At 38.0% G+C, this 23,226-nt stretch overlaps 1 protein-coding gene across 1 annotated transcript in view; it reads left to right on the forward strand.

The window, feature by feature from the left end:
* MTPN (myotrophin) overlaps positions 1-18,357 on the forward strand; it is a 62,517-nt gene extending 44,160 nt beyond the window's left edge. The window contains exon 4 of the mRNA XM_036863320.1: positions 15,129-18,357. Within this exon, the coding sequence (XP_036719215.1) occupies positions 15,129-15,215 (87 nt within the window). The 3' untranslated portion in view covers positions 15,216-18,357. The remainder of the gene's footprint in view (positions 1-15,128) is intronic.
* Positions 18,358-23,226: the final 4,869 nt, after the last annotated feature.

Here is a 23,226-nt window from a genome sequence, read left to right on the forward strand (position 1 = left end):
GGAAATATGTAACCACTGATGCTTGTGCAACTCTGATGTTAGTGACGCACAGCTGTTTCAGACCACTCTGTACATTCATTGTGTGGGATAAATGAGTGAGAAACAAAGATTTACTCAACAACCTTCCTTTTATAAAAAGAAAGTCAAAATGATTAACGTCTTATGTACAATTGCTGTAGAGAATAAAAAGTACTAAAAATCAGTCTGTTAAGAAAATACAGAAAACCACCTTATCTGATAACATTGATGATTTTGCCCAATGTATTTTCTGTGCTGTATTTTAAAAAATCAAGCAGCCTGGGCTTCCCTGGTGGCGCAGTGGTTGAGAATCTGCCTGCCAATGCAGGGAACATGGGTTCGAGCCCTGGTCTGGGAAGATCCCACATGCCGCGGAGCAGCTAGGCCCGTGAGCCACAACTACTGAGCCTGCGCGTCTGGAGCCTGTGCTCCACAACAAGAGAGGCCGTGACAGTGAAAGGCCCGCACACCGCAATGAAGAGTGACCCCCGCTTGCCGCAACTAGAGAAAACCCTCACACAGAAACGAAGACCCAACACAACCAAAATTAAATTAATTAATTAATTAATTTTTTAAAAAAGAGTTCTTTAAAAAAAAAATCAAGCGGCCAGTTAATAATAAAATTTGAATACCCCTCTCAAATACCAGCATTGTCAAATCCTCAGGAAGTATCTACGGTACAGATTTTGCTGCTTGAATTGAGAATCAAGTGTGTAAGATATAAGGGCTTAGAAGTCAACCCTTTTCAGCCTAAATAAGTAGGTGTGCTGGTAGGTAGAAACTTTTTTTTACTCAAATTACTCACTATTCCACTCCCAGTAAAATCTAAACAGTTTTAGACATTCTCAAGCACACATTTTATGATTACTTGGAATCCCCAGAGTTCTGTTCCATATAACATGGGCAGGTTTGGTTTCAAAAAAATTTTAGGACAGATGACCTGCAAAGAACTGAGCAATGCCTTTCTGAATTGCCTTAGTTTAAGAAACTGCGTTAGAAAAGGACTAGCAGAATTGATACAGCTAGAAAACTTACCCCCCTAAATAACTGAAGAAACCAGTTGTTACACTGTTTTGATATATCTCACAAATCTCATCCACAAGTATGCCCATTGTAATCTCATTGTTTTTTTTATCTATTTAGCTCTTTTAGACTGGAGTGCATCATTATTTTAGATAGTTTCTGTTGGTGACATAAACTGTGTGTTGTGGCATCACACACCCCCAAGTTTGGTTCTGAGTTCTCCTTCCTAATAGCTTTGTGGCTTTGAATAAATTCCTTATCATCTCAGTCTAAGCATCCTCTTCTGCAACATGGGGCCAGTACTTATCACATAGAGTTGATGAGCAGGTAAATTAGCTCATAGTTAAAATAGTACTTATACATAGGAAATGTCATTTAAGTGCTTTACATATATTAATTCACTTAATCATCACAGTAATCCTATGAAGTAGGTACGATTTTTATCCCCCATTTTACCATTGGGGAAACTGAGGCCCAGGGCATTAGGAAGCTTTCCCAGGATCACACAGCTCGATAGGAGGAGAGTTAGGATTCAAACCCCATCACTTTGGCTCCAGAGCTTGTTTCTGTAACCACTACATTACACTGCCTCTCAGTGTAGCCAAGTAGTTAGAAGAGATACTGTATGCAAGTCATTGGCGGCAATACTGAGCTCATCATAAATTCTCAGTAAATACTAAGACCAGTTAGGATTGACGCAGATAACTTTGATGTATTTCTCAGAAAAGGGAATACTTGCTGCAAGAATGAGGGTTCCCTGAAAAACAAGTTTTATGAAAATGACTGTTTCAAATACAAACAAACTTTTTCATCCAAAACTTACAATGTACCACATCACAGGTAATATATTGGCTCACTATCTGAATGTCTTCAGAGAGAAGTAATTTGAAGGCTCATTTATACTTTCTCCCATCCCTATATTTCCATGATGAATTTCTCTCTGAAACCTTGAAATGATCTTTCTATTTTTGCTAGCTATGACTGCCATGGAGATGTTAAAAAGTCATATTTTCACAAGGGGTAACATAAGAACAAATCTAAGACCATTATATATGCAACTGAAAATGAACTGTAGTCGCTGTCTCCAAATGAGGAATAAAATGAAGAGAAATGTAGAATACATGTCATTCCCTGTTGCATGGTTAGCACGTTGTTTAGAGAGGCAGAGGGGGTGCAGATGAGGAGCGTGGCACTGAAGTTAGAAAAGCAAGATTTAACACCTGGTCCTATGGTTTCATAGCCAATGAAGCACAGTTAACAGATAATTAAGGACTATGACAAGTGCTGTAAGAGAAGTAGGGTTCAACTAACAAAAACTCCTACTACAGAGATTTAAACAAGAAAGTGGCTCTTCTTTTTCATGGCTGAATAATATTCCATTGTATAATTAGTTCTTATTTTTAAGAAAGATTAAGAGAATTTTTGATCCAGGAGTTTCTGCCGAAATCATGTTAGGTTTACCATTTTATTTGTAGAAAGTAGCACAGAGAGGTTAAGGAACTTGCCTAAAGTTACACAGCTAATTTGTGGTAAAATTGGGTGGCCAGGTTCAGTATGTCCTTGAACCACACCACCTGCTTTTTCTTTTTTTGAAGTGTAGTTGATGTACAGTATTATATAAGTTACAGGTGTACAATATAGTGATTCACAAGTTTTTTAAATTGAAGTATAGTTGATTTACAATATTGTGTTAGTTTCAGGTGTACAGCAAAGTGATCTGGTTATACATATATATGTGTGTGTATATCTATATACTTTTTAAAATTCTTTTCCCTTACAAGATATTGAATATAGTTCCCTGTGCTATACATACATCCTTGTTATTTATCTATTTTATATATGGTAGGTGCATCTGTTAATCCCATACTCCCAATTTATCCCTCCTCACCCTTCCCCTTTGGTAACCATAAGTTTGTTTTCTATGTCTGTGAGTCTGTTTCTGTTTTGTAAATAAATTCATTTCTACTATTTTTTAGATTCCACATAAAAGTGAAACCATAAATTTGTCTTTGACTTCACTTAGTATGATAATCTCCAGGTGACAACATGGATGGACCTTGAAGGCATTACGCTAAATGAAATAAGTCAGAGAAAAATACCGTATGATCTCACTTATATATGGAATCTACAACAAAAACAAAACAAACTCAGATACAGAGAACAGATTAGATTGATGGTTGCCAGAGGCAGGCGGGTAGGTGGAGGGTGTGTGGGGTCAAAAGGTAGAGACTTAGAATTATCAGGTGAGTCAGTCCTGGGGATGCAACAACAGCACGGTAGCTATCCTTAGTACTGTATTATATATCTGAAAGCTGTGAAGACAGGAAGGCTTAAAAGCTCTCACATAAGGAAAAAAACTTTGTAACTCTACAGTGATGGATGTTAACTAACCTTATTGTGGTAAATTTTGCAATATATACATATATCAAAATCATCATGTTGTACACCTAAAACTAATATAATGGTCTATGTCAATTATATCTCAACTTAGGAAAGAAACAAGTGGCTTTTAATGAAATGCCTGCAGGTACGCAGTCCCGGGCTGAGCAGCTGGCTCCGCTTGTCCTCAGCGCCCCGCACTCTCTTCTCCCCTGTCTTCCCCACTCCTTACGGTTGCAGGATGACTGTGGAACCTCCAGGCATTGTGTCTCTTCTGGGCAGGGAGAAGGGAAAGAGCTAAGGACACTCTCCTCCCTGAGGCTCTATTGGAAAAGGAAAGCTATCCACGAGAGGTGCCAATTTTGTGCCAGATGGCCACCTGTAGCTTTAAGGGAGTCTGGGGATTCAGTGTCTTTTCAGCCTCTATAGGAGAGGAAAGCACAAAAAAAAGGGGGTTGTGCTAGACTTTGGATGAGCCAAGCTGTAGTATTGGGTTGGCCAAAAAGTTCATTTGGTTAATGAATCCATTCAAAAAAGTTCTTGGTGAAAATGAAAAATGTGTGTTTTATTTTTACTTAAAACCGAACGAAGTTTTTGACCAACCCAATATACACCTTGAAGTATGATCAGCAACGTGCCAGGGGGCATACAGGAAGAGGGGGAGCCAACTGTCCTGGAAATTCCAGAAGGGCTTCACGGAAACAACTGAATAAGAGTTAATCAAATGGTTAAAGGGAGAGCACAAAGAATTGCTTTGTTCCTTTACATTTTAAGAGTCCTTGTGGGACATTTAATATCAGGTATATTTATTCAGGCATTCCTTTTGTACTTGATTCTAACCCACTTTCTTTCCAAAAGTGAGTTGAATATACCAAACCATGGTTGCTAAATTTTTATTTCTGAGATAGTGGTTATATTCTAAGGTTGTGAAACAGTATCTAGCAACATATACAGAAATGTCCACCAAGATGTCATGTGTGTATCTAAATGCTAATTTTTTAATTGATTTGATAAATTTTGCATTGAAACAAAGTTGCTTAGTGTTCTAACAATTGATTAGTATAATTATAATCATCATCTTTGCCACAAAAGCCTTTTGTCAAGATAATGTCAGATAACCTCAGTACAAGTTTAACAGTTTCATTCTTAAAATGTTACTAATCCAGTTTTCTGGCCTATTTGTCCAGATTAAGAACTGGTGGTAATTTAAAAAAACCACACACACGCAAAACTGGTGGTATAAAGCAGAATTGGGCTATCTGAAGTAAGAAGTAGATAAAGATACACTCTTGTTTCATGCCAGTATAGCTTATCTTTCTAGCTACATTGTAAACTATTCTATTCAAGGGCAGAGATAGTATGATGAATTTTTTTAAACATTCCCCATATTCTGCAACTTACTATCAAATAATACTTGATTGTCTAAAACTGTAACCTTTGAAAATGAAGAAATTACTGGTGAGGCCTTAAAGCTTTTTTACTCTCTAGAATGACAAATGGCCTGTCTCTCTACTTGGGCCACTTAACTTGGCTGTAGCAACCTTTTCCTCCTCCAGGAAACTATCACAGCCTGAACCATGCTGTAACTATAAGCAGGTGAGCCTAGTCCTGACCTAGTCCTTTATTGTATGTGTACAGTCCCTGTCTATATCAATTAATTTTAAAAAACATTTAATTTTTGTAATATCATTTGATAGCCTGTTACTGACACTGTGCAAGGCCTTGTGATTTGAGAGACTGATAAACTTGGTTACTGCTATCACCATATTTAGTAAAATGTAAAACAAGTGCACAGAGTGTTGTGATTGCTGTGACAGGAGTTTATATGTAACAGCAGAGATCTAAAGGAAGAAGAGGTCACGTGTGGTCCTGGGAGTCAAGGGCATAGTGTGTTATAAACAAGGATGTCATTACAACTTTAGGTACCACAAATGTAACTTCAAAAAGCAGTTGACACTTGAGTTGAATCTTAGCAACTTAGTGTCCAAGAATCTAACACAGAACTGGAGTACCTTTCCAAGCAGAAGCAGCAATGTGAGGTCGCAGAGGCAAGAAAGAACCAGCTTTCAAAGAACCAGCTTTTAGTTTTATTGATCTTTGCTATTGTTGTCTTCGTTTCTATTTCATTTATTTCTGCTCTGATCTTTATGATTTCTTTCCTTGTACTGACTGGGTTTTCTTTGTTCTTCTTTCTCTAGTTGCTTTAGGTGTAGTAGGGTTAGATTGTTTGAGATTTTTCTTGTTTCTTGAGGTGAGATTGTATTGCTATAAACTTCCTTCTTAGAACTGCTTTTGCTGCGTCCCAGAGGTTTTGGGTTGTTGTGTTTTTGTTGTCATTTGTTTCTATGTATTTTTTTATTTCTTCTTTGATTTCTTCAGTGATCCCTTGGTTATTTAGTAGTGCACCATTTAGCCTCCATGTATTTGTGTTTTTTACAGTTTTTTTTCCTGTAATTGCTTTCCAGTCTCATAGCATTGTGGTCAGAAAGGATGCTTGATACGATTGCAATTTTCTTAAATTTTCCGAGGCTTGATTTGTGCCCCAAGATGTGATCTATCCTAGAGAATGTTCCATGTGCACTTGAAAAGAAAGTGTAATCTGCTGTTTTCAAATGGAATGTCCTATAAATATCAGTTAAATCTATCTGGTCTATTGTGTCACTTAAAGCTCTGTCTCCTTAATAATTTTGTGTTTGGATGATCTGTCCATTGGTGTAAGTGAGGTGTTAAAGCCCCCCACTATTATTGTGTTGCTGTCGATTTCCTCTTTTATAGCTGTTAGCATTTGCCTTATGTATTGAGGTGCTCCTATGTTGGGTACATATATATTTATAATTGTTACATCTTCTTCTTGGATTGATCCCTTGATCATTATGTAGTGTCCTTCCTTGTCTCTTGTAACATTATTTTAAAGTCTATTTTATCTGATATGAGTATTGGCTACTCCAGCTTTCTTTCGATTTCCATTTGCATGGAATATCTTTTTCCATCCCCTCACTTTCAGTCTGTATGTGTCCCTAGGTCTGAAGTGGGTCTCTTGTAGACAGCATATATATGGGTCTTGATTTTGTATCCGTTCAGCTAGCCTGTCTTTTGGTTGGAGCATTTAATCCATTCACATTTAAGATAATTATTGATATGTATGTTGCTATTACCATTTTCTTAATTGTTTTGGGTTTGTTTTGGTAGGTCCTTTTCTTCTCTTGTGTTTCCCACTTAGAGAAGTTCCTTTAGCATTTGTTGTAGAGCTGGTTTGGTGGTGCTGAATTCTCTTAGCTTTTGCTTGTCTGTAAAGCTTTTGATTTCTCCATCGAATCTGAATGAGATCCTTGCTTGGTAGAGTAATCTTTGTTGTAGGTTCTTCCCTTTCATCACTTTAAATATATCGTGCCATTCCCTTCTGGCTTGTAGAGTTTCTGCTGAGAAATCAGCTGTTAACCTTATGGGTGTTCCCTTGTATGTTATTTGTCGTTTTCCCCTTGTTGCTTTTAATAATTTTTCTTTGTCTTTAATTTTCGTCAGTTTGATTACTCTGTGTCTCAGTGTGTTTCTCCTTCGGTTTATCCTGACTGGGACTCTGTGCTTCCTAGACTTGGGTGGCTATTTCCTTTCCCATGTTAGGGAAGTTTTCAACTATAATCTCTTCAGATATTTTCTCTGGTCCTTTCTCTCTTCTCCTTCTGGGACCCCTATAATGCGAATGTTGGTGCATTTAATGTTGTCCCAGAGGTCTCTTAGGCTGTCTTCATTTCTTTTCACTATTTTTTCTTTATTCTGCTCTGTGGCAGTGAATTCCTCCATTCTGTCTTCCAGGTCACTTATCCGTTCTTCTGCCTCAGTTATTCTGCTATTGATTCTTTCTGTGTATTTTTCATTTCAGTTATTGTATTGGTCATCTCTGTTTGTTTGTTCTTTAGTTCTTCTAGGTGTTTGTTCTTTAATTCTTCTAAGTCTTTGTTAAACATTTCTTGCATCTTCTCAATCTTTGCCTCCATTCTTTTTCCGAGGTCCTGGATCATATTCACTACCATTATTCTGAATTCTTTTTCTGGAAGGTTGCCTATCATCTATCTCCACTTCTTTTAGTTGTTTTTTCTGGGGTTTTATCTTGTTCCTTCATCTGGTACATAGTCCTCTGCCTTTTCATTTTGTCTGTCTGTCTTTCTTTTAATGTGGTTTTCGTTCTACAGGCTGCAGAATTGTAGTTCTTCTTGCTTCTACTCTCTGCCCTCTGGTGGATGAGGCTAGCTTGCATTAGAATTTTCATATGAAAATCTTGAACTAAGAAAGTAGTGGTAGCAAGGACAGGTGGAAAATGTTAGGAACATTATGGTCTAAAGATTTGGTGACTGATAACATGTGAAGTAAACAAGAACTGCATAGTGTCTCCACAGTTCCTGGAAGGTGGTTCTTACCATGATAGTGAATACTCCAGGAAAAGAAACAAGTTTGTAGGAAAAGGTCATGGATTCACTTTAGGAATCGTAGAGTTTGTGGTATTTCTGGGACTTAAAGTAGATAAGTCTCAGTGGCATGTATATATGTTTATATATATATATGGGTTTAAAGATCAGGGTAGATGTTAAAAATGAGTATAAAGGTTGGAACTTAAATCATAACATGGATGAGATCAGGCAAAAAGCATATTGAGCCAGTGGTGAAGAGTGCCAAAGCCCAGAACCATGGAGAATCCAGCATTTAAACAGAGAGAAAGTAAAGTGGAGGAGGGTGGAGTGGAAGTAGTGGGTGCAGGAAGGAGAGGCAGGCTAGACAGACAGAATTTGGAGATAATATTCTAAAGCATGTTCAGGACAGCATAGATTAGGCTATAAATTGCCTTCTGTATCCATTTTTTACTCTTTCTTTTAGAAGGGGAACCCCAGGTTTTAACTGGGTGCATACATCGCAGCCTAGCTAGTCCTTGTATCTCAGTTTGCCTTGCAGTGGATGTGACTTTGTGTCTAAGTTTGGGCTGATGGGATGTGCACAAATGATGTGTGCCACTTCTAGATCATCACCTAAAATGTGAAGCCACTTGCTGGGGACTTTCACCCCCACATCCAGCAGGCTGGAAGCACATGTGGAGGTGAGCACACTTAGCAGTAGACTGTTTTATGAGGGAGAAATAAATTAACTTAGTTTAATACCTTGTGTTTTAGCCTCTCTTTGTTATAGCAGTTTAGCCAAACCGCAACAAATAGGGTCAAAAGTTGTTATTTGTAAATGAATGAACAGGACTGGGGAAAACTTGGGTGTGGATCTCCCGATCCTATCACTTGGGAGAGTTGCACAGGGTTTTGATATTGGAACAATAGAAATAAAACTGATCATAGTTGTCTGCTAGGTGCCACAGTGAGCAGTGTTTACCCAGAAGTAATTTAAGCATTGTTTATATATTTTAACTGTAAAAATCTATCAATATCCAGGACCAGATCGCTTTACTGGTGAGTTCTACCAAACATTTAATGAAGAATTAATACCAATCCTTCTCAAAGTCTTCCCGAAAACATCAGTACAGATGGGACCACTTCCAAACTCATTTTACAAGGCCAGCATTACCCCTATACCAAAACCAGACAAGGATGCCACAAGAAAATTGCAGACCAGTATCCCTGATGAACATAGATGCAAAAGTCCTCAACAAAATGTTAGCAAACCAAATTCAGCACTACATTAAAAGGATCATACTCCATGATCAACCGGGATTTATTCTGGGGACACAAGGATGATTCAGCATCTGCAGATCAATCAGTGTGAACACCACAATAACAAAATGAAGGATAAAAATCATATGATCATCTCAGTAGATGCAGAAAAAGCATTTGACATAATTTAATGTTCATTCATAATAAAAACACTCAACAAAGTGGGTGTAGAGGGAACATGCCTCAGCATAATGAAGGCCATATTATGGCCACAAGCTATACATCATAATCAGCGGTGAAAAACTGAAAGTTTTTCCTCTAACATAATGAACAAGATGAGGTTGCCCACTCTCACCACTTATTTAACATAGTACTGGAAATCCCTAGCCAGAGCAGTTAGGCAAGAAAAGAAATAAAAGACATCCAAGCTGGAAGGGAAGAAGTAAAATGTTCTCTGTTTGCAGATGACAGGATACTCCACATAGAAAACCCTCAAGACTCCACTAAAAAACTGTTAGAACTGTTCAACTAATTCAGTAAACTTGCAGGATACAAAATCAATATACAAAAATCAGTTGCGTTCCTATACACTAATAACAAATTAGAAGAGAATTTTTTTAAATTCTACTTAAAATTGCATCAAAAAGAATAAAATACCTAGAAAGAAATTTAACCAAGGAGGCAAAAGACTCTTATGCTGACAACCGTACGACACTGATGAAATACATTAAAGACACTAATAAATGGAAAGATATTCTGTGCTCATGGATTGGCAGAATTAATATTGTTAAAATGTCCATACTGCCCAAAGCAAGCTTTAATGCAGTTTCCATCAAAATTCCAGTGGCATTTTTCACAGAACTAGATTAAACAATGCTAAAATTTTTATGGAACCACAGCAGATCCTGAATAGCCAAAGGGATCCTGAGAAAAGAGAACAAAGCTAGCAGCATCACATTTCCTGATTCCAAACGATATTACAAATATGTAGGAATCAAAACAGTATTGACATGAAAACAGGTACATAGATCAATGGAACAGAGTAGAGAACCCAGAAATAAACCCATACACACACACACACACACACACACACACACAGTCAATTAATTTACCACAAAGCAGCCAAGAATATACAGTAGGGAAATGGTGTTGAGAAAAGTGGACAGGCACATGCAAAAGAATGAAACTGGACCACTATCTTACACCATACACAAAAATCGACTCAAAATGAATTAAAGACTTTAAAATAAGACCTGAAACCATGGAACTCCTAGAAAAAAACATAGATAGTAAGCTCTTTGACATTCGTCTTGGTGATGAGTTTTTGAATTTGACACTAAAGGTAAAGGAAACCATCAACAAAATGAAAAGCCCACCTATAGAATGGGAGAAAAATATTTGCAAATCATGTATCTGATAAGGGGATAATACCCAAAATATATAATGAATTCATATAACTCAATAGAAAAAAAAATCTGATTTTAAAATGGGCAGAGGATCTGAATAGACATTTATTTATACAAAGAAGATATACAGATGGCCAACAGATACATAAAAAGGTTCCTCAACATCACTAATCATCAGGCAAATACAAATCAAAATCACAATGAATTGTCACCTCTTACCTATTAGAATGGCTGCTATCAAAGATACAAGAAATAATAAGTGTTGGCAAGGATATGGAATAAAAGGAACCCTTGTGCACTATTGGAGGGGATGTAAATTGGTGCAGTCTCTGTGGAAGACAGTATGGAGGTTCCTCAAGAACTTAAAAATAGGACTGCCATGTGATCCAGCAATTTTACTTCTGGGGGTTTATCTGAAGGAAACAAAAATCCTAACTCAGAAAGATATCTACACCTTGTGTTCATTGCAGCATTATTTACTGTAGCCAAGACAGGAAAATAACCTAAGTGTCTATCAACAGATGCATGGATAAAGAAAATGGGGTGGGTGTGTGGGTGTGTATATACACACACACACATGCACACATAATGCAATGGATTATTATTCAGCTATTAAAAAAAGAAGAAAATCCTACCATTTGCAACAACATGGATGACCTTGAGGGCATTATGCTAAGTGAGATAAATCAGAGAAAGACAAATACTGTATTATCTCACTTATATGAAGAGTCTCAAAATTCACAGGTAACAGAAAACAGATGGGGGGGGGGGCAAGGAATGGGTAAAGGTGGTCAAAAGGTAGAAACTTCCATTTATAAGATAAGTAAGTCCTGGGGATATAATGTACAGTATGGTGACTATAGGGGGGAAAAATCAACCAATAAACAAAACAGTTTTTACAGAACCGAATATAAAAGTTAATCTTGACAAAATAGAAAAGCTGGCAATTTAAGAGGTAGAGGGAGTAATGGGAAGGTAGAGAAAGTATCTTATAAAGTAGAGGAATAAAATACTGTCAAAATTGATGGAACAAGAAACACAGGTTTTAAATACAAAAAAATTTACAAAGACACAGAAGCTGCTATTTGAAGTGTGAGACATTGGGAGGATGTGGGGAAGGGGTGTGCTCCCTGCTAGAGCAGCCCCCACCCAGCAGGGAGTCAGAAGGTGACCTCTGACGTTAACAACTCAAATAGTGGCATGAGTATAGTACTTAGAGCCATGGAAAGAACCACCAGAACTAATAACGACTGAAAATGGTTTCCTCAGGAAAGGGGTGAGGCCAGATATACTTAAGTTCTCCAATAACTGCATCAAGTATCAAAAAATCATTTTCTTTTAATATCCTTTTCCACGTTGACAAAATTGGTTTATCTTTTTTAGAAGAACTGGTTTGAGTTCATTAAATTTATTCCTAACGTTTTATTCTTTTTGATGCTATTATCAATGGAATTCTTTTCTTGGCTTTATTTTTAAATTTTGAATATTAAGCCTTTTATTATTATGAAATGTCCCTCTTTGTCTCTAGTAATATTTCTTAAAGTTTATTTTGTCTGATACAGAGTCACTCTATTTCTCTTACGGTTACTCATTTATTTTTAAAAGAGATACGTACACATACATATTTAGGACAAGAGAATATAGATAGAAACACTAAAATGTTAACATTAGTTGTATTTGGCTTATAGAATTATGAGTTTTACAGGGAGTTTTTTGGTGTGTATTCTGAGTTCTGTGATTAGTTTGTATTACAATTAGAAAAAAAAGATGATTTATATAAAAATTTTAATACTTTTATCAGATTTTGGGGGTTGCAAATAGCAGAAATTGACTCTAACAAGTAGAAAAGGAATTTTTGAAGGTGTCGGACTAGTCATAGAATCAATAGGAAAGCTGAAGGACCAGGCTCAGAAGAGGCCAGAGCTATGGTAGCTGTAAGACTCTAGGTAGCAGGAACTTCTCAACTGTCTCTTCTGGGTGATAACACAGAAATAAATGAGCTCTGACTTGTTGTCTTTCTTTTGTTCTCTCTAATCAAGATTCAGAATCCAGAAGTGAGTGTCCTGCTTTGATACCTGGCAAGGAAAGTACATGGCACCTTAAGTTACAGTTCTAGGAGTCCACACAATGGGGACAAATGATTCCCCAGAATGAAATTAGGGTGCTGTTATCAAAAGAAGGGAAGTGAAGTCTGGCAGCTAAAAAGCAACAGATATTCACTACGATATTTAACTTTTTGTTGATGCAGAATTACAGTTTACAATGCTAGTCATAAAAACAGTTATCAATATTGAATAAGAAATAATTTGTTTTGCTAAAAATAGAATTACCATATGATCCAGCAGTCCCACTCCTGGGCATATATCCAGACAAAACTATAATTCAAAAAGATACACGCCACCCCTATGCTCATAGTAGCACTGTTCACAATAGCCAAGACATGGAAACACCCTAAATGTCCATCAACAGATGAATGAATAAAGAAGTTGTGGTACCTATATACAATGGAATACTACTCGGCCATAAAAAAAGAACGAAATAATGCCATTTGCAGCAACATGGATGGACCTAGAGATTTTCTGACTTACTTCACTTAGTATGATGGAGAAGGACAAATACCATATGATTTATATGTGGAATCTAAAATATGATACAAATGAACCTATCTATGAAGCAGAATCAGGGACATAGAGAATAGACTGGTGGTTGCCCCGGGGCAGGAGGGTGGGGGGCAGCAGTGGGAGAGGGTAGGAGTGGGAATGTGGGATTAGCAGATGTAAACTATTATGTATAGAATGGGTAAACAACAAGGTCCTACTGTAGAGCACAGGGAACTATATTCAGTATCCTGTGATAAACCATAATGGAAAAGAATATGAAAAAGAATATATACTGTATATGTGTATAACTGAGTCACCTTTGCTGTACAGCAATAATTAACACAACATTGTAATTCAATAAAAAATAAATTTTAAAATTTGTTTTGGATACAATGGTCCCAATTATTGTCACTTAACCTATGTTGGAGTGCTCACCACACTGAAGTTCTCACTCACAGATTTCTCTCTCACTTAACTGTAAGTTCCATGTGTTCCATAATGCAGTTAAATTCAATTAGAAAAAGAGAAAACAGACTTATATAGTCATATTGAGGAGGACTTTGTGATAATTTAACACTTGCTAGAATGTCTGTCATCTCCTTCCTGGTTTACCTAATCAACTTGTGCTTACTCAAGGCTCAGCTCAAGCATTGCCTCATCCAGAAGGACTTTCTTACACTCTCCTACCACATCCCATTCTGGTTTACAGACCACTCATCACTGTGCATAACGCTATTCTCATCCCACTGTGTCATACTGGTTGATTTGTCTGTCTCTCACACCAGCCAAACTGGCAGGCTCTATCTTGTTTTTCTTTGATTCTCCAGCCCCTTACACACAGTGTCTATGCATCAAACATTCAGTAAATATTTGTTGAATGAGTGAATGGATTTGCCAGCAGAAAGGGGGTAAGGCATTCCATATTCCAGCAAGTGTAAAAGTCATGGCACCTGGTACATTGAGGAATGGTGACATTCTAGAGGATTAGAGCATTGAAAGATGAATGGGAAAAGAGACTGGTGAATTTGACTAGAGTTTGTCTCTACAGGACCATGTATGCCAAGTTTAGACAGTTCTGTAGGCCTCAGGAACAGAAGAATGAGTGAGACTTGGCAATGGGAGGAGAACAGGACACAAGAGGTTATTTGGTGAATAAATACAGGTTGGGCTGGAGCTAGCAGAGAACCTTTCCATGGTGGAGTGTTGCTATCTGTGGAAGTTAGAGAGGTTCAGACTTGGTTTGGGAGCAAATACACCCACCATGCACTAGGTACTTTTTTAGATACTGGGGACACAACAGTGGATAATATGAACAAGATTTCTGCTCCCATTGAGTTTTTACTCTAGTAAGGGAAGACAGATAAAAACAATAGACACAAACGTATGCGTACAGATTCTCAAAACTAAAGTGCCATGTTGCAAGTAAAATGTTCCATGACAGCACTCTCTGCATGAAGCATTGAGAGCAAGCTGGAGAGAATTTCCCTAGAGTATAGCAGGGACCCTCCTTTCCTAGCCCACATCCCAGCCATTTACGGCTAAGTTTTTGTAAGTATAATGACCAATATTGTACATGTTCTTTAGGAATTTGTCTAAAATAAAAGGTTTGTAAGTTCTAGATTTTACAAATATGTGTGTATTACTTATGCACTCCCCAAAAAGTGTTGCAAAGAAGAAAAAAAGATAATTTTGTCACAGTAATACTTTCTTCTTTAGCAAAAGTGATTTCCTTCCCAACCCTCCCTGTTTTATACTACATAGGGATCTTCTTTTTTAAAGCTTAATTGAGTAAATATATGATGATAGTATAAATAAAAGTCAGTCATTGCCTATGTTATTGGCAAGTTGTGTTTCTAGTTTACATTTCTAGTGCCTGAAAAATAATCTGGTGTTTTTACAGCTTAATCTCTAACCTTGCCAGCTGTTTGGGGCTTTTCCTTCAATAGAATGGACTCTGGTAGTAAAGGAGTTTTGCCTTTGCCAAGCAACCTGGCTTTCATTCTCTTCTCTTGGTTATGGGCCTCGTTTAATGATAAAGGCTCTTTCCTCTTTTCCAGGGTGCTGATAAGACTGTGAAAGGTCCAGACGGACTGACTGCCTTTGAAGCCACTGACAACCAGGCAATCAAAGCCCTTCTTCAGTGATGGACGGATGGGCTAACAGCTCTGGAAGAATGACTCTCCTGTGGCCTCACACTGCTGCCTGTCTGTCTGTCACTCTCTATCTGCCAGCTTCTTCAGCTAAAATACTTCTAGAGGGGTGAGGGGAGAGAGAAATTCATAACAAATCAGACTACCAGAAAAAAAACAATGTTTGGGAGGAGAGGAGAAAAACAAGATCAGGCTTTTTACTAGGATTCCTGATCAGGTCAGCCTCTTTTCCATTTCCAGTAAAAAAAAAAAAAACACAGCTTATACCCATGGGAGAGCAAAGACAAAATATACCATTAACGTTTGACCTTTTCAGCTCCCTAGCTAATTTATTAATTAGATTGCATTGAGGGTCTGTCTGTACCAAGACCAACTATACATTTGGTAGCCCCATCTGTGCGAGCAGTAGCGGCTGCTGTGACGTAACTTAGGGTGCTGAGATAAGCAATTAGCTCTAGCCTTCTGCCTTAAGATTCACTCTCGTGGGGATCTCCCGGCATAGTTAAGAGCGCTGCCTGTGGTTGGTGACCAAATCTTCCCTCGGTGACTTCCAGCTTTATGTGAAAGCTCAGTTAAGGCGAGGAGGGGCACACTCCTAAACTGCTGGGCGGCTGAACTTTGGATTTCCTCTCCCCCTTCACATGGATTTCATGTATCTTTAGATAAAACTGACTAGTTTTATTTATAAAAAGTCTCAAATTTTGGAAGTCTAAAGGAGAAATCATTCCAGTATGCATATTTTTTTTTCCTCTAGATTCAGACATTTATAGAACATTGAAAACACTTCCAAACTCCTGCTGGTAGTAAAAGGGGATTTAAAAATAGAATCATAGCCATAAGCCTGTTAGTATCATAAAGAGAGAACAGTTGTTGTCTTAGTACCTATGGATTTTCTTCATTTGCTATTTGAATGGATTGGCCTCAGTTACGTTTGGAGAATCAAGGAACATTCTTTGGAATGCCTCTCTCAGACCCGTCTTGGATGCTGATTACTTATTGCACCAAAGCTATCACTGGGGTGAGATTTACTGTTTGGACAAATTTAACCCCATCCCTTAAAAATAGGCGTGTTACCAAGTTTCCCTGAGGTGTTGATAGGCTTCTGCTGAATGTATGCCAACCCACCTGCGTAATATTTTTTTTTTCTTTTCTATATTATGCATTGCATAAAATGTGAGAACTTCAAATTGTATTCTGTGTTCTTAAAATACAGTGCCCTAAAATGGTGTTCTTAGGACCTGCAGAAAATATTTAGACACATTTTCTAATGTTTATTTCATGAGCAGTACAGCTAATTAAAACACATACCCTTAAATTTGCTGTCCTGCATATAAAATATTAAGATTCCTTTGACTTGCCATCCATATAAGCTTACTAAAAATATAAGGGTTTTTCCTTAGCCATGTCATGCAATAATTGAATGTACCTCAAATTTTTAAAAGGGGGGAGGGTGGGTGAGGGACTTCTATTCAGATTGTGGATAACAAAGAATTAATGATGATTTTTTCAGGCAATGTAGCATTCTACAGCAGGGTTAAACTAGTACCAAGAACAGTCAGCCTGGCCAACAAGTCTTATTGACCACTTGCTGATTGGTTGGTTGGTGTGTGGGTTTGTGTGTGTGTATTTTTCCCCATGAACCCTTTTTTTATCCTGTGGCTTTTTCACTTAAAACTAGCCTAACCCTGTAATTTTCCTGCATCCAAGAAAACAATCACAAAATGCTGGTTTAAATACTTTGATACATTTGGCTAATTCTGCTGTCTTAATGCAGCCTATTAGAGTTGGATTAAGAGTCAGTAATCAGTACTTCATAACATCACTGAACTGAAACACAGAGCTATCCTCATTGAAGATGGAGGGCACTCTATCAGACTGTAACTGTCAGCGTAGTGGCAAGATGTTTTGATACCTTTGTTTCCACTTCTTGGCATACTGCTGTTTAAAAGGCTTGGATTTTACTCTCGACGCAGTTTTACCTTTACTCTCAAAGTGTTTTTTGTAGTTGGCTGCTGCAGAGAGTGCATTGTCCTGTCATTCCTAAACCTGGTCTGCTTTCACAGTCACCTGGTCTAGAGACCACGTGATTCTTTGTACAGTTTATCCTCATGTTCCTTGTAATGCAGTAGAGGCTACTTTGCCTTCCCTCTTCTTTCTCAGCCATTTTGTAAACCCCATAATTATGAAGCAGTTGCTTGAGAAAATAACAGATAAACATAGAATAGACTGACCAAGATGGTTTACAGTTTCTTTTTTTTAACTAGGTTATTTATAATGTACTTCTGAACCACTTGGCAGAGAAATTCACAACACTTAATGTTCATATTTTGACTAAAGGAAGCTAAAACATTGTCTGCTTTTTGGTACTACATGCATTAGTAAAAGGTTAAGTAAGTTCTGTTCTCCACTGAAGTAATATTTAACATCTCAGAAAAAATCTTGCATGTTCTGTAGTTTCGTATTAAGTCAGTCATATCGTATGCACTGTATCAGGTGAAAACAGGTGGTTTACCTGTCTACGTTAGTGTACTAACAGCTTCCCCCTTGCGGCTTCAGGCTGGTACCTGTAGAGTTACAGTTGAGCTACGGCACCAGAATCGATGCAGTAGTTCACAGCTCACCTTCTGAACCCAGTGGGGCGTGAAGGAGAGGTAGGTGGGTGCGCTCAGCGGGAGCTGCCAGCAAGCAGGCCCTGCGTTCACTGACTTCTTTCCCCCAGATAATGGATTGCAAGTCTGTGTGTACCTGTTTGATTTCTTTTCCCTAAATCTTCAACTGAGCTGCTGTTTTCTTCCATGCAATACTGTATACTCGATTGTGTATAGAAGAAGCTGGTGAGAGTGCCCTCCTGCATAAGCAACTGCAGTGTTTTGCATGCAAAATTTTAAAAAATTTAAATTGTCCTGATTCTATTTTGTAAATGGAGAAACAATCATATCTTTCTAAGCAGTAATGGAGGAAGACTAGTGCTTTGTGCATTTTGATATATTTGCGTTCATTTTTTCCACAATGTAATGCATTTGACACAATTGAGTTTCTCATATTATCCTAGTTCATGTACATCAGAATGCTAAATAATACTGTGTTGAAGTTTTGTGTTGCAAGAACAAATGGAATAAACTTGAATTGTGCTACAGCCAACGTGTCAGCGTTTTCCTCACTCCGTTACTATCGCCTTCCTCCTCCAGTCTTCTCTACAACTGTATCGGTGCTTTGACTCAAACTTTTAATTAATCTGAATTTTCCTCCTCTATCCCACTTCTGGAAAAAAATAAGTGGAAAGAAAATAGGACATAGGAAAGATTTAATAGAAATAAACTATATTACTTATCTCATCTAGAGGTTTTGCTCTTCTCACAGTTTCCTGATACAAATTGTTTGCCTGTAATAAATGTTGAGTAGTTAGTTACTAGGAGCAAGCTGTAGCTAGGAAATGCTAGATTGTCAGGTTCTTAATAGGTGTTAAAGAAAACAGGGTCACAGTAAACCTCTTTAATCCTTTCATATGCTCATTTAAGCTATCGCAGAACTTTCACGTAGCACAGTACATCAGACTGTTAGATTTTTTTTTTCCTCTTCCTGTTAAGACCAGTGATTCTCAAAATGTGGTCTCTAGACAAGCAACCATGACCAGGGAACTTGATAGAAATGCCCAGCCCAGGCCGGGCCCAGCAATCCGTGTTGTAATAAGCCCTCCAGGTGATTCTGATGCACACAAATTTGTACGAGACAATTAAGAGAAAAAGAAATAGTCAAAAAGCTTCTAAATAGGATGTCATCAAGGGTGGCTTTCTAGAGAGTAAATGGAAGCCGTAACACATGAGACAACAAAACTCTGGACACCCAAGAAAATCTTAAGATGAGCTTCAAAGCTACGTTCTGGGTAAAAGAAGTCGGGTTAAGATATAACAGTGGCTTCAAAAATGTAACACTGGTAAGAATGACCCTTTGTTATTAGGGATTTTTCCCTGAAGGATGTCCCATCAATTGCCATGGACAGTACTTCCATAGTCCCCAGCTATGGGATTACAGTCCCCACAGCTGAATTGCTGAGGCTTGAGCCTTGCCCAAGTCCTTTCTTTGAATTCCAAAGTGGAGTGAGGGGAGCATGCGAGGACGTTGGGGAATGTCCTTATTTCATGCTGAGCACATTGTGGGTCACTGGCAGGGCTCTAATCACTTAGCTGTGCCCCTGTTGTCTTCTGCCTAGCTAGTCCTACAGCAGGAGAGCCCTCTGGGAGACCAGTTGCTGCTTTCACCTCTGCTCCCGTGGGCTGGCATTAGTGCCATGGATTCTCCACTGCAGTGGGTGCACCACCGGCTCAGAAACAGCCACCTTTGTGCCAGCGAACCATTTCCTGTTTTAAATTTACCATCTTCCCCAGACACTAACCGGATCATCACACATCAGCCATAGGATATCTTTCTTCAAGGCTTTTACTTCATTGAAATATAATTACTGATTGAAAATAGAATTTACCAGCAGCTTTAATGGCACCTGATACATGGCAGACATTCACTGTATTTGTTCTGAACTAATGTCAAACCATTATACAGTCAAATGGGAGGTAAGCTTTGTTTTAGTAAATCCTGGCTAAAGGATTACTGGCTTTTGGGACCATGGGGCTACACCTAAGTGTCACTGTACTCAAATATTGGCCAAGCAGCCTCAAAAGTACTACTGAAATTGCAAACCCAAATCAATGAAGTAGGGACAAATATCACAGTCACAAAGATTGACTGAGGAAACGCTGACCATGGGGTCAAATGCAGGTCACTGAGCTATTTGTGGCATATACTAAAGCACAGCTGTAAATAGAGTAGCAACACAAAGGACTGTCTGGTCACCCCAGCAACTTCTATGCATTCAGCAGCTGCAGCAGCAAGGGTAGTCTTATTCACACCATTTGGATAGAATGATGGGTCACATGTCTGGCAACATTGACAGGCCACAGCATCTTATCACACAAAGGAAAATAATGCATAGACAATTCCTAGCAACTGGATGCTGATACTGAAGATACTACTAGATAATTTTTTTTTTTTTTTAAGAAACTGTGTTTTACTAAAGTTTTACTAACAAATCTGAGAATGTATCTGTACATCCTTCTCCGGATATCTAGTAATGTCCCATGTGTTTATGCACACCCCCTGTGGCAGGCCACCAAGTCTAGCTATGTGCCACTGCTGGTGATTTGCTAGTCAAATTTCAGTAGGCTTGAAAGTACTCAGATCTAAGTTAATTTATATTAATTTTACTACTAAAATTTTTTTAAATAGTTATTGTATTACAGTTAATTGTGCTGAGAACTTTTTACCACATTACGTTATTCAATTTTTACAATAATCATATGTTAAAAAAAAAAAAAACAGACTAAGGTGAAAAAACTTGCAGTAAACAGCTCATGAATGGTACAATTTAGTTCTGTCCGATTTTAGAGCCCACATTCCTTCAAATTAAATGAAGAGTAAAAGCTGTTCTCACCCATATATCCAAAACCAATGCTCATACCTACTCCCTTGCAGAAAGCTCAAACAGGCTCTGCAGCCCTGGTGCCCTTTTTTTTTTTTTCTCTTAGCAATAGATCTCCAGAACTTATTTGGCATAACTGAAACTTGGTAACCTTTAACCAACACCTCCCCATGTTCCCCTCCCCCAGCCCTTGGCAATCCCCATTCTGTCTCTGCTTCTATGAGTTTGACTATTCTAGATTCCACACATAACTTCTTTTTCTGGCTTATTTCACTTAGCATAATGCCCTCAAGGTCCATCTATGTTGTTGGAAATGGCAGAATTCCCTTCTTTTTCCAAGGCTAAATAATATTACACCTTATGTACATACTACATTTTCTTTATCCATTTGTATATCAACAGACATTTGTTTCCATGCCTTGGTGATCATGAATAATGCTGCAAGGAACGTGGGAGTGCGTTCAACTATCAACTATCTCTTTGAGATCTAGATTTCACTTCTATTGGCTATATACCCAGAAAAGGGATCGCTGGATCAAATGGTAATTCTTTTTTTAACATATTGAGGAACCTCCATATTGTTTTCCATAGTAGCTGCACCAATTTACATTCCCACAAACAAAGTACAAGTGTTCCCTTTTCTCCACATCCTTGCCAACATTTGTCCTTTGTGAGTTTTTGTTTTGATGATAGCCATCCTAACAGGCGTGAGGTGGTATCTCATGCTTTTTTTTTTTTTTTTTTTTTTTTTAAATTTATTTATTTATTTATTTATGGCTGTGTTGGGTCTTCGTTTCTGTGCGAGGGCTTCCCTCAATTGCGGCGAGCGGGGGCCACTCTTCATCCCCGTGCGTGGGCCTCTCACCATCGCGGCCTCTCCTGTGGCAGAGCACAGGCTCCAGACGCGCAGGCTCAGCAGTTGTGGCTCACGGGCCCAGTTGCTCCACGGCACGTGGGATCTTCCCAGACCAGGGCTCAAACCCGTGTCCCCTGCATTGGCAGGCAGATTCTCAACCACTGCGCCACCAGGGAAGCCCGTATCTCATGCTTTTGATTTGCATTTTCCTGATGATTAGTGACACTGAGCTCCTTTTCATACATCTGTTGGCCATTTGTATGTCTTCTTTGGAGAAACGTCTATTCAGGTCCTTTGCCCATCTTTTAATCAGATTATTTTGGGATTTTTTTTTTGCTATTGAGTCATAGGTGTTCCTTATATATTTGAATATTAACCCCTTGTCAGATATATGGTCTGCAAATATTTTCTCCTATTGCGTAGGTTGCCTTTTCATTTTGTTGATGGTTTCTTTGGCTGTGCAGGAGCTTTTTAGTTTGATGTAGTCCCACTTGTCTTGTTTTGCTTTTGTTGCCTGTGCTTTTGATGCCATATCAAAGAAATCATTGTACAGTTCAATGTCAGAAGCTTTTTCCCTAAGTTTTCTAAGAGTCTTATTGTTTCAGGGTTTGTGTTTAAGTTTTTAATCCATTTTGAGTTGATTTTTGTATATGGTGTGAGATAAGAATCCAATTTTATTATTTTACATGTGGATATCCAGTTTTCCCAACACCATTTATTGAAGAGACTATCTTTTCCCCATTGAGGCTTCTTGGCTCCCTTGTCAAATATTAGTTGACCATACGTATATGCCAGGGTTTATTTCTGGTCTCTTTTATTCTGTTTCATAGTCTGTGTTTTTATGCTAGTACTATACTGTTTTTGATTACAGTAGCTTTGTAATACGTTTTAAAATGAGGGAGCATTTCAGCTTTGTTCTTCTTGCTCAGAATTGCTTTGGCTATTCAGGGTCTTTTATGATTCCAAATGAATTTTTAAGATTTTCTATTCCTGTAAAAATGTCGTTGGGATTTTGATAAGGATTACACTGAATCTATAGATCACTTTGGTAAATACGGACGTTTTAACAATATTAATTCTTCCTATCCATGAACACGGGACATCGTTCCATCTGTCTTTATTTCTTTTGTCAGTGTTTTGTAGGTTTTAGTGTACAAGTCTTTCACCATTTTGGTTAATTTTATTCCTAACCACCGGACCGCCATGGAATTCCCCTTAATTTCCTTTTTGGATAGTTGTTTTTATATAGAAATGCAACTCATTTTTGTAGGTTGATTTTCGTGTCCTTTGACTTTACTGAAATTGCCTATTAGTTCTAACAAATTAAAATTAAGTTCTTGAAATTAAACTGTAACACTGTGAACCTGGAAACCCTATCATATACCCAGGCTTATCAAAAATTACTATTTAAGGGAGTTAGAATTTTATGACTTTTTGATGTTTGTTTCACCATTTTAATTGATCATCTATTGTGGTCTGGGCATCATGCTAAGTATTTCATGTGAACTGACTCATTTAATCTTCATAAAAACCCTATGAGGTAGGACTATTGTTATCTATTTTCCAATGAGAAAACTAAAGCTCAGAGAAGTCAGGTAACTTGCATATGGTCACACAGCCAGTTAATGGTAGTCTGGATTTAAACTCAGTCTGACTCTAAAGTTTGTGCTCTCTGC

This window comes from Balaenoptera musculus, chromosome 9 (genome assembly GCF_009873245.2).
Source record: "Balaenoptera musculus isolate JJ_BM4_2016_0621 chromosome 9, mBalMus1.pri.v3, whole genome shotgun sequence".
Taxonomy (NCBI): Eukaryota; Metazoa; Chordata; class Mammalia; order Artiodactyla; family Balaenopteridae; genus Balaenoptera; species Balaenoptera musculus.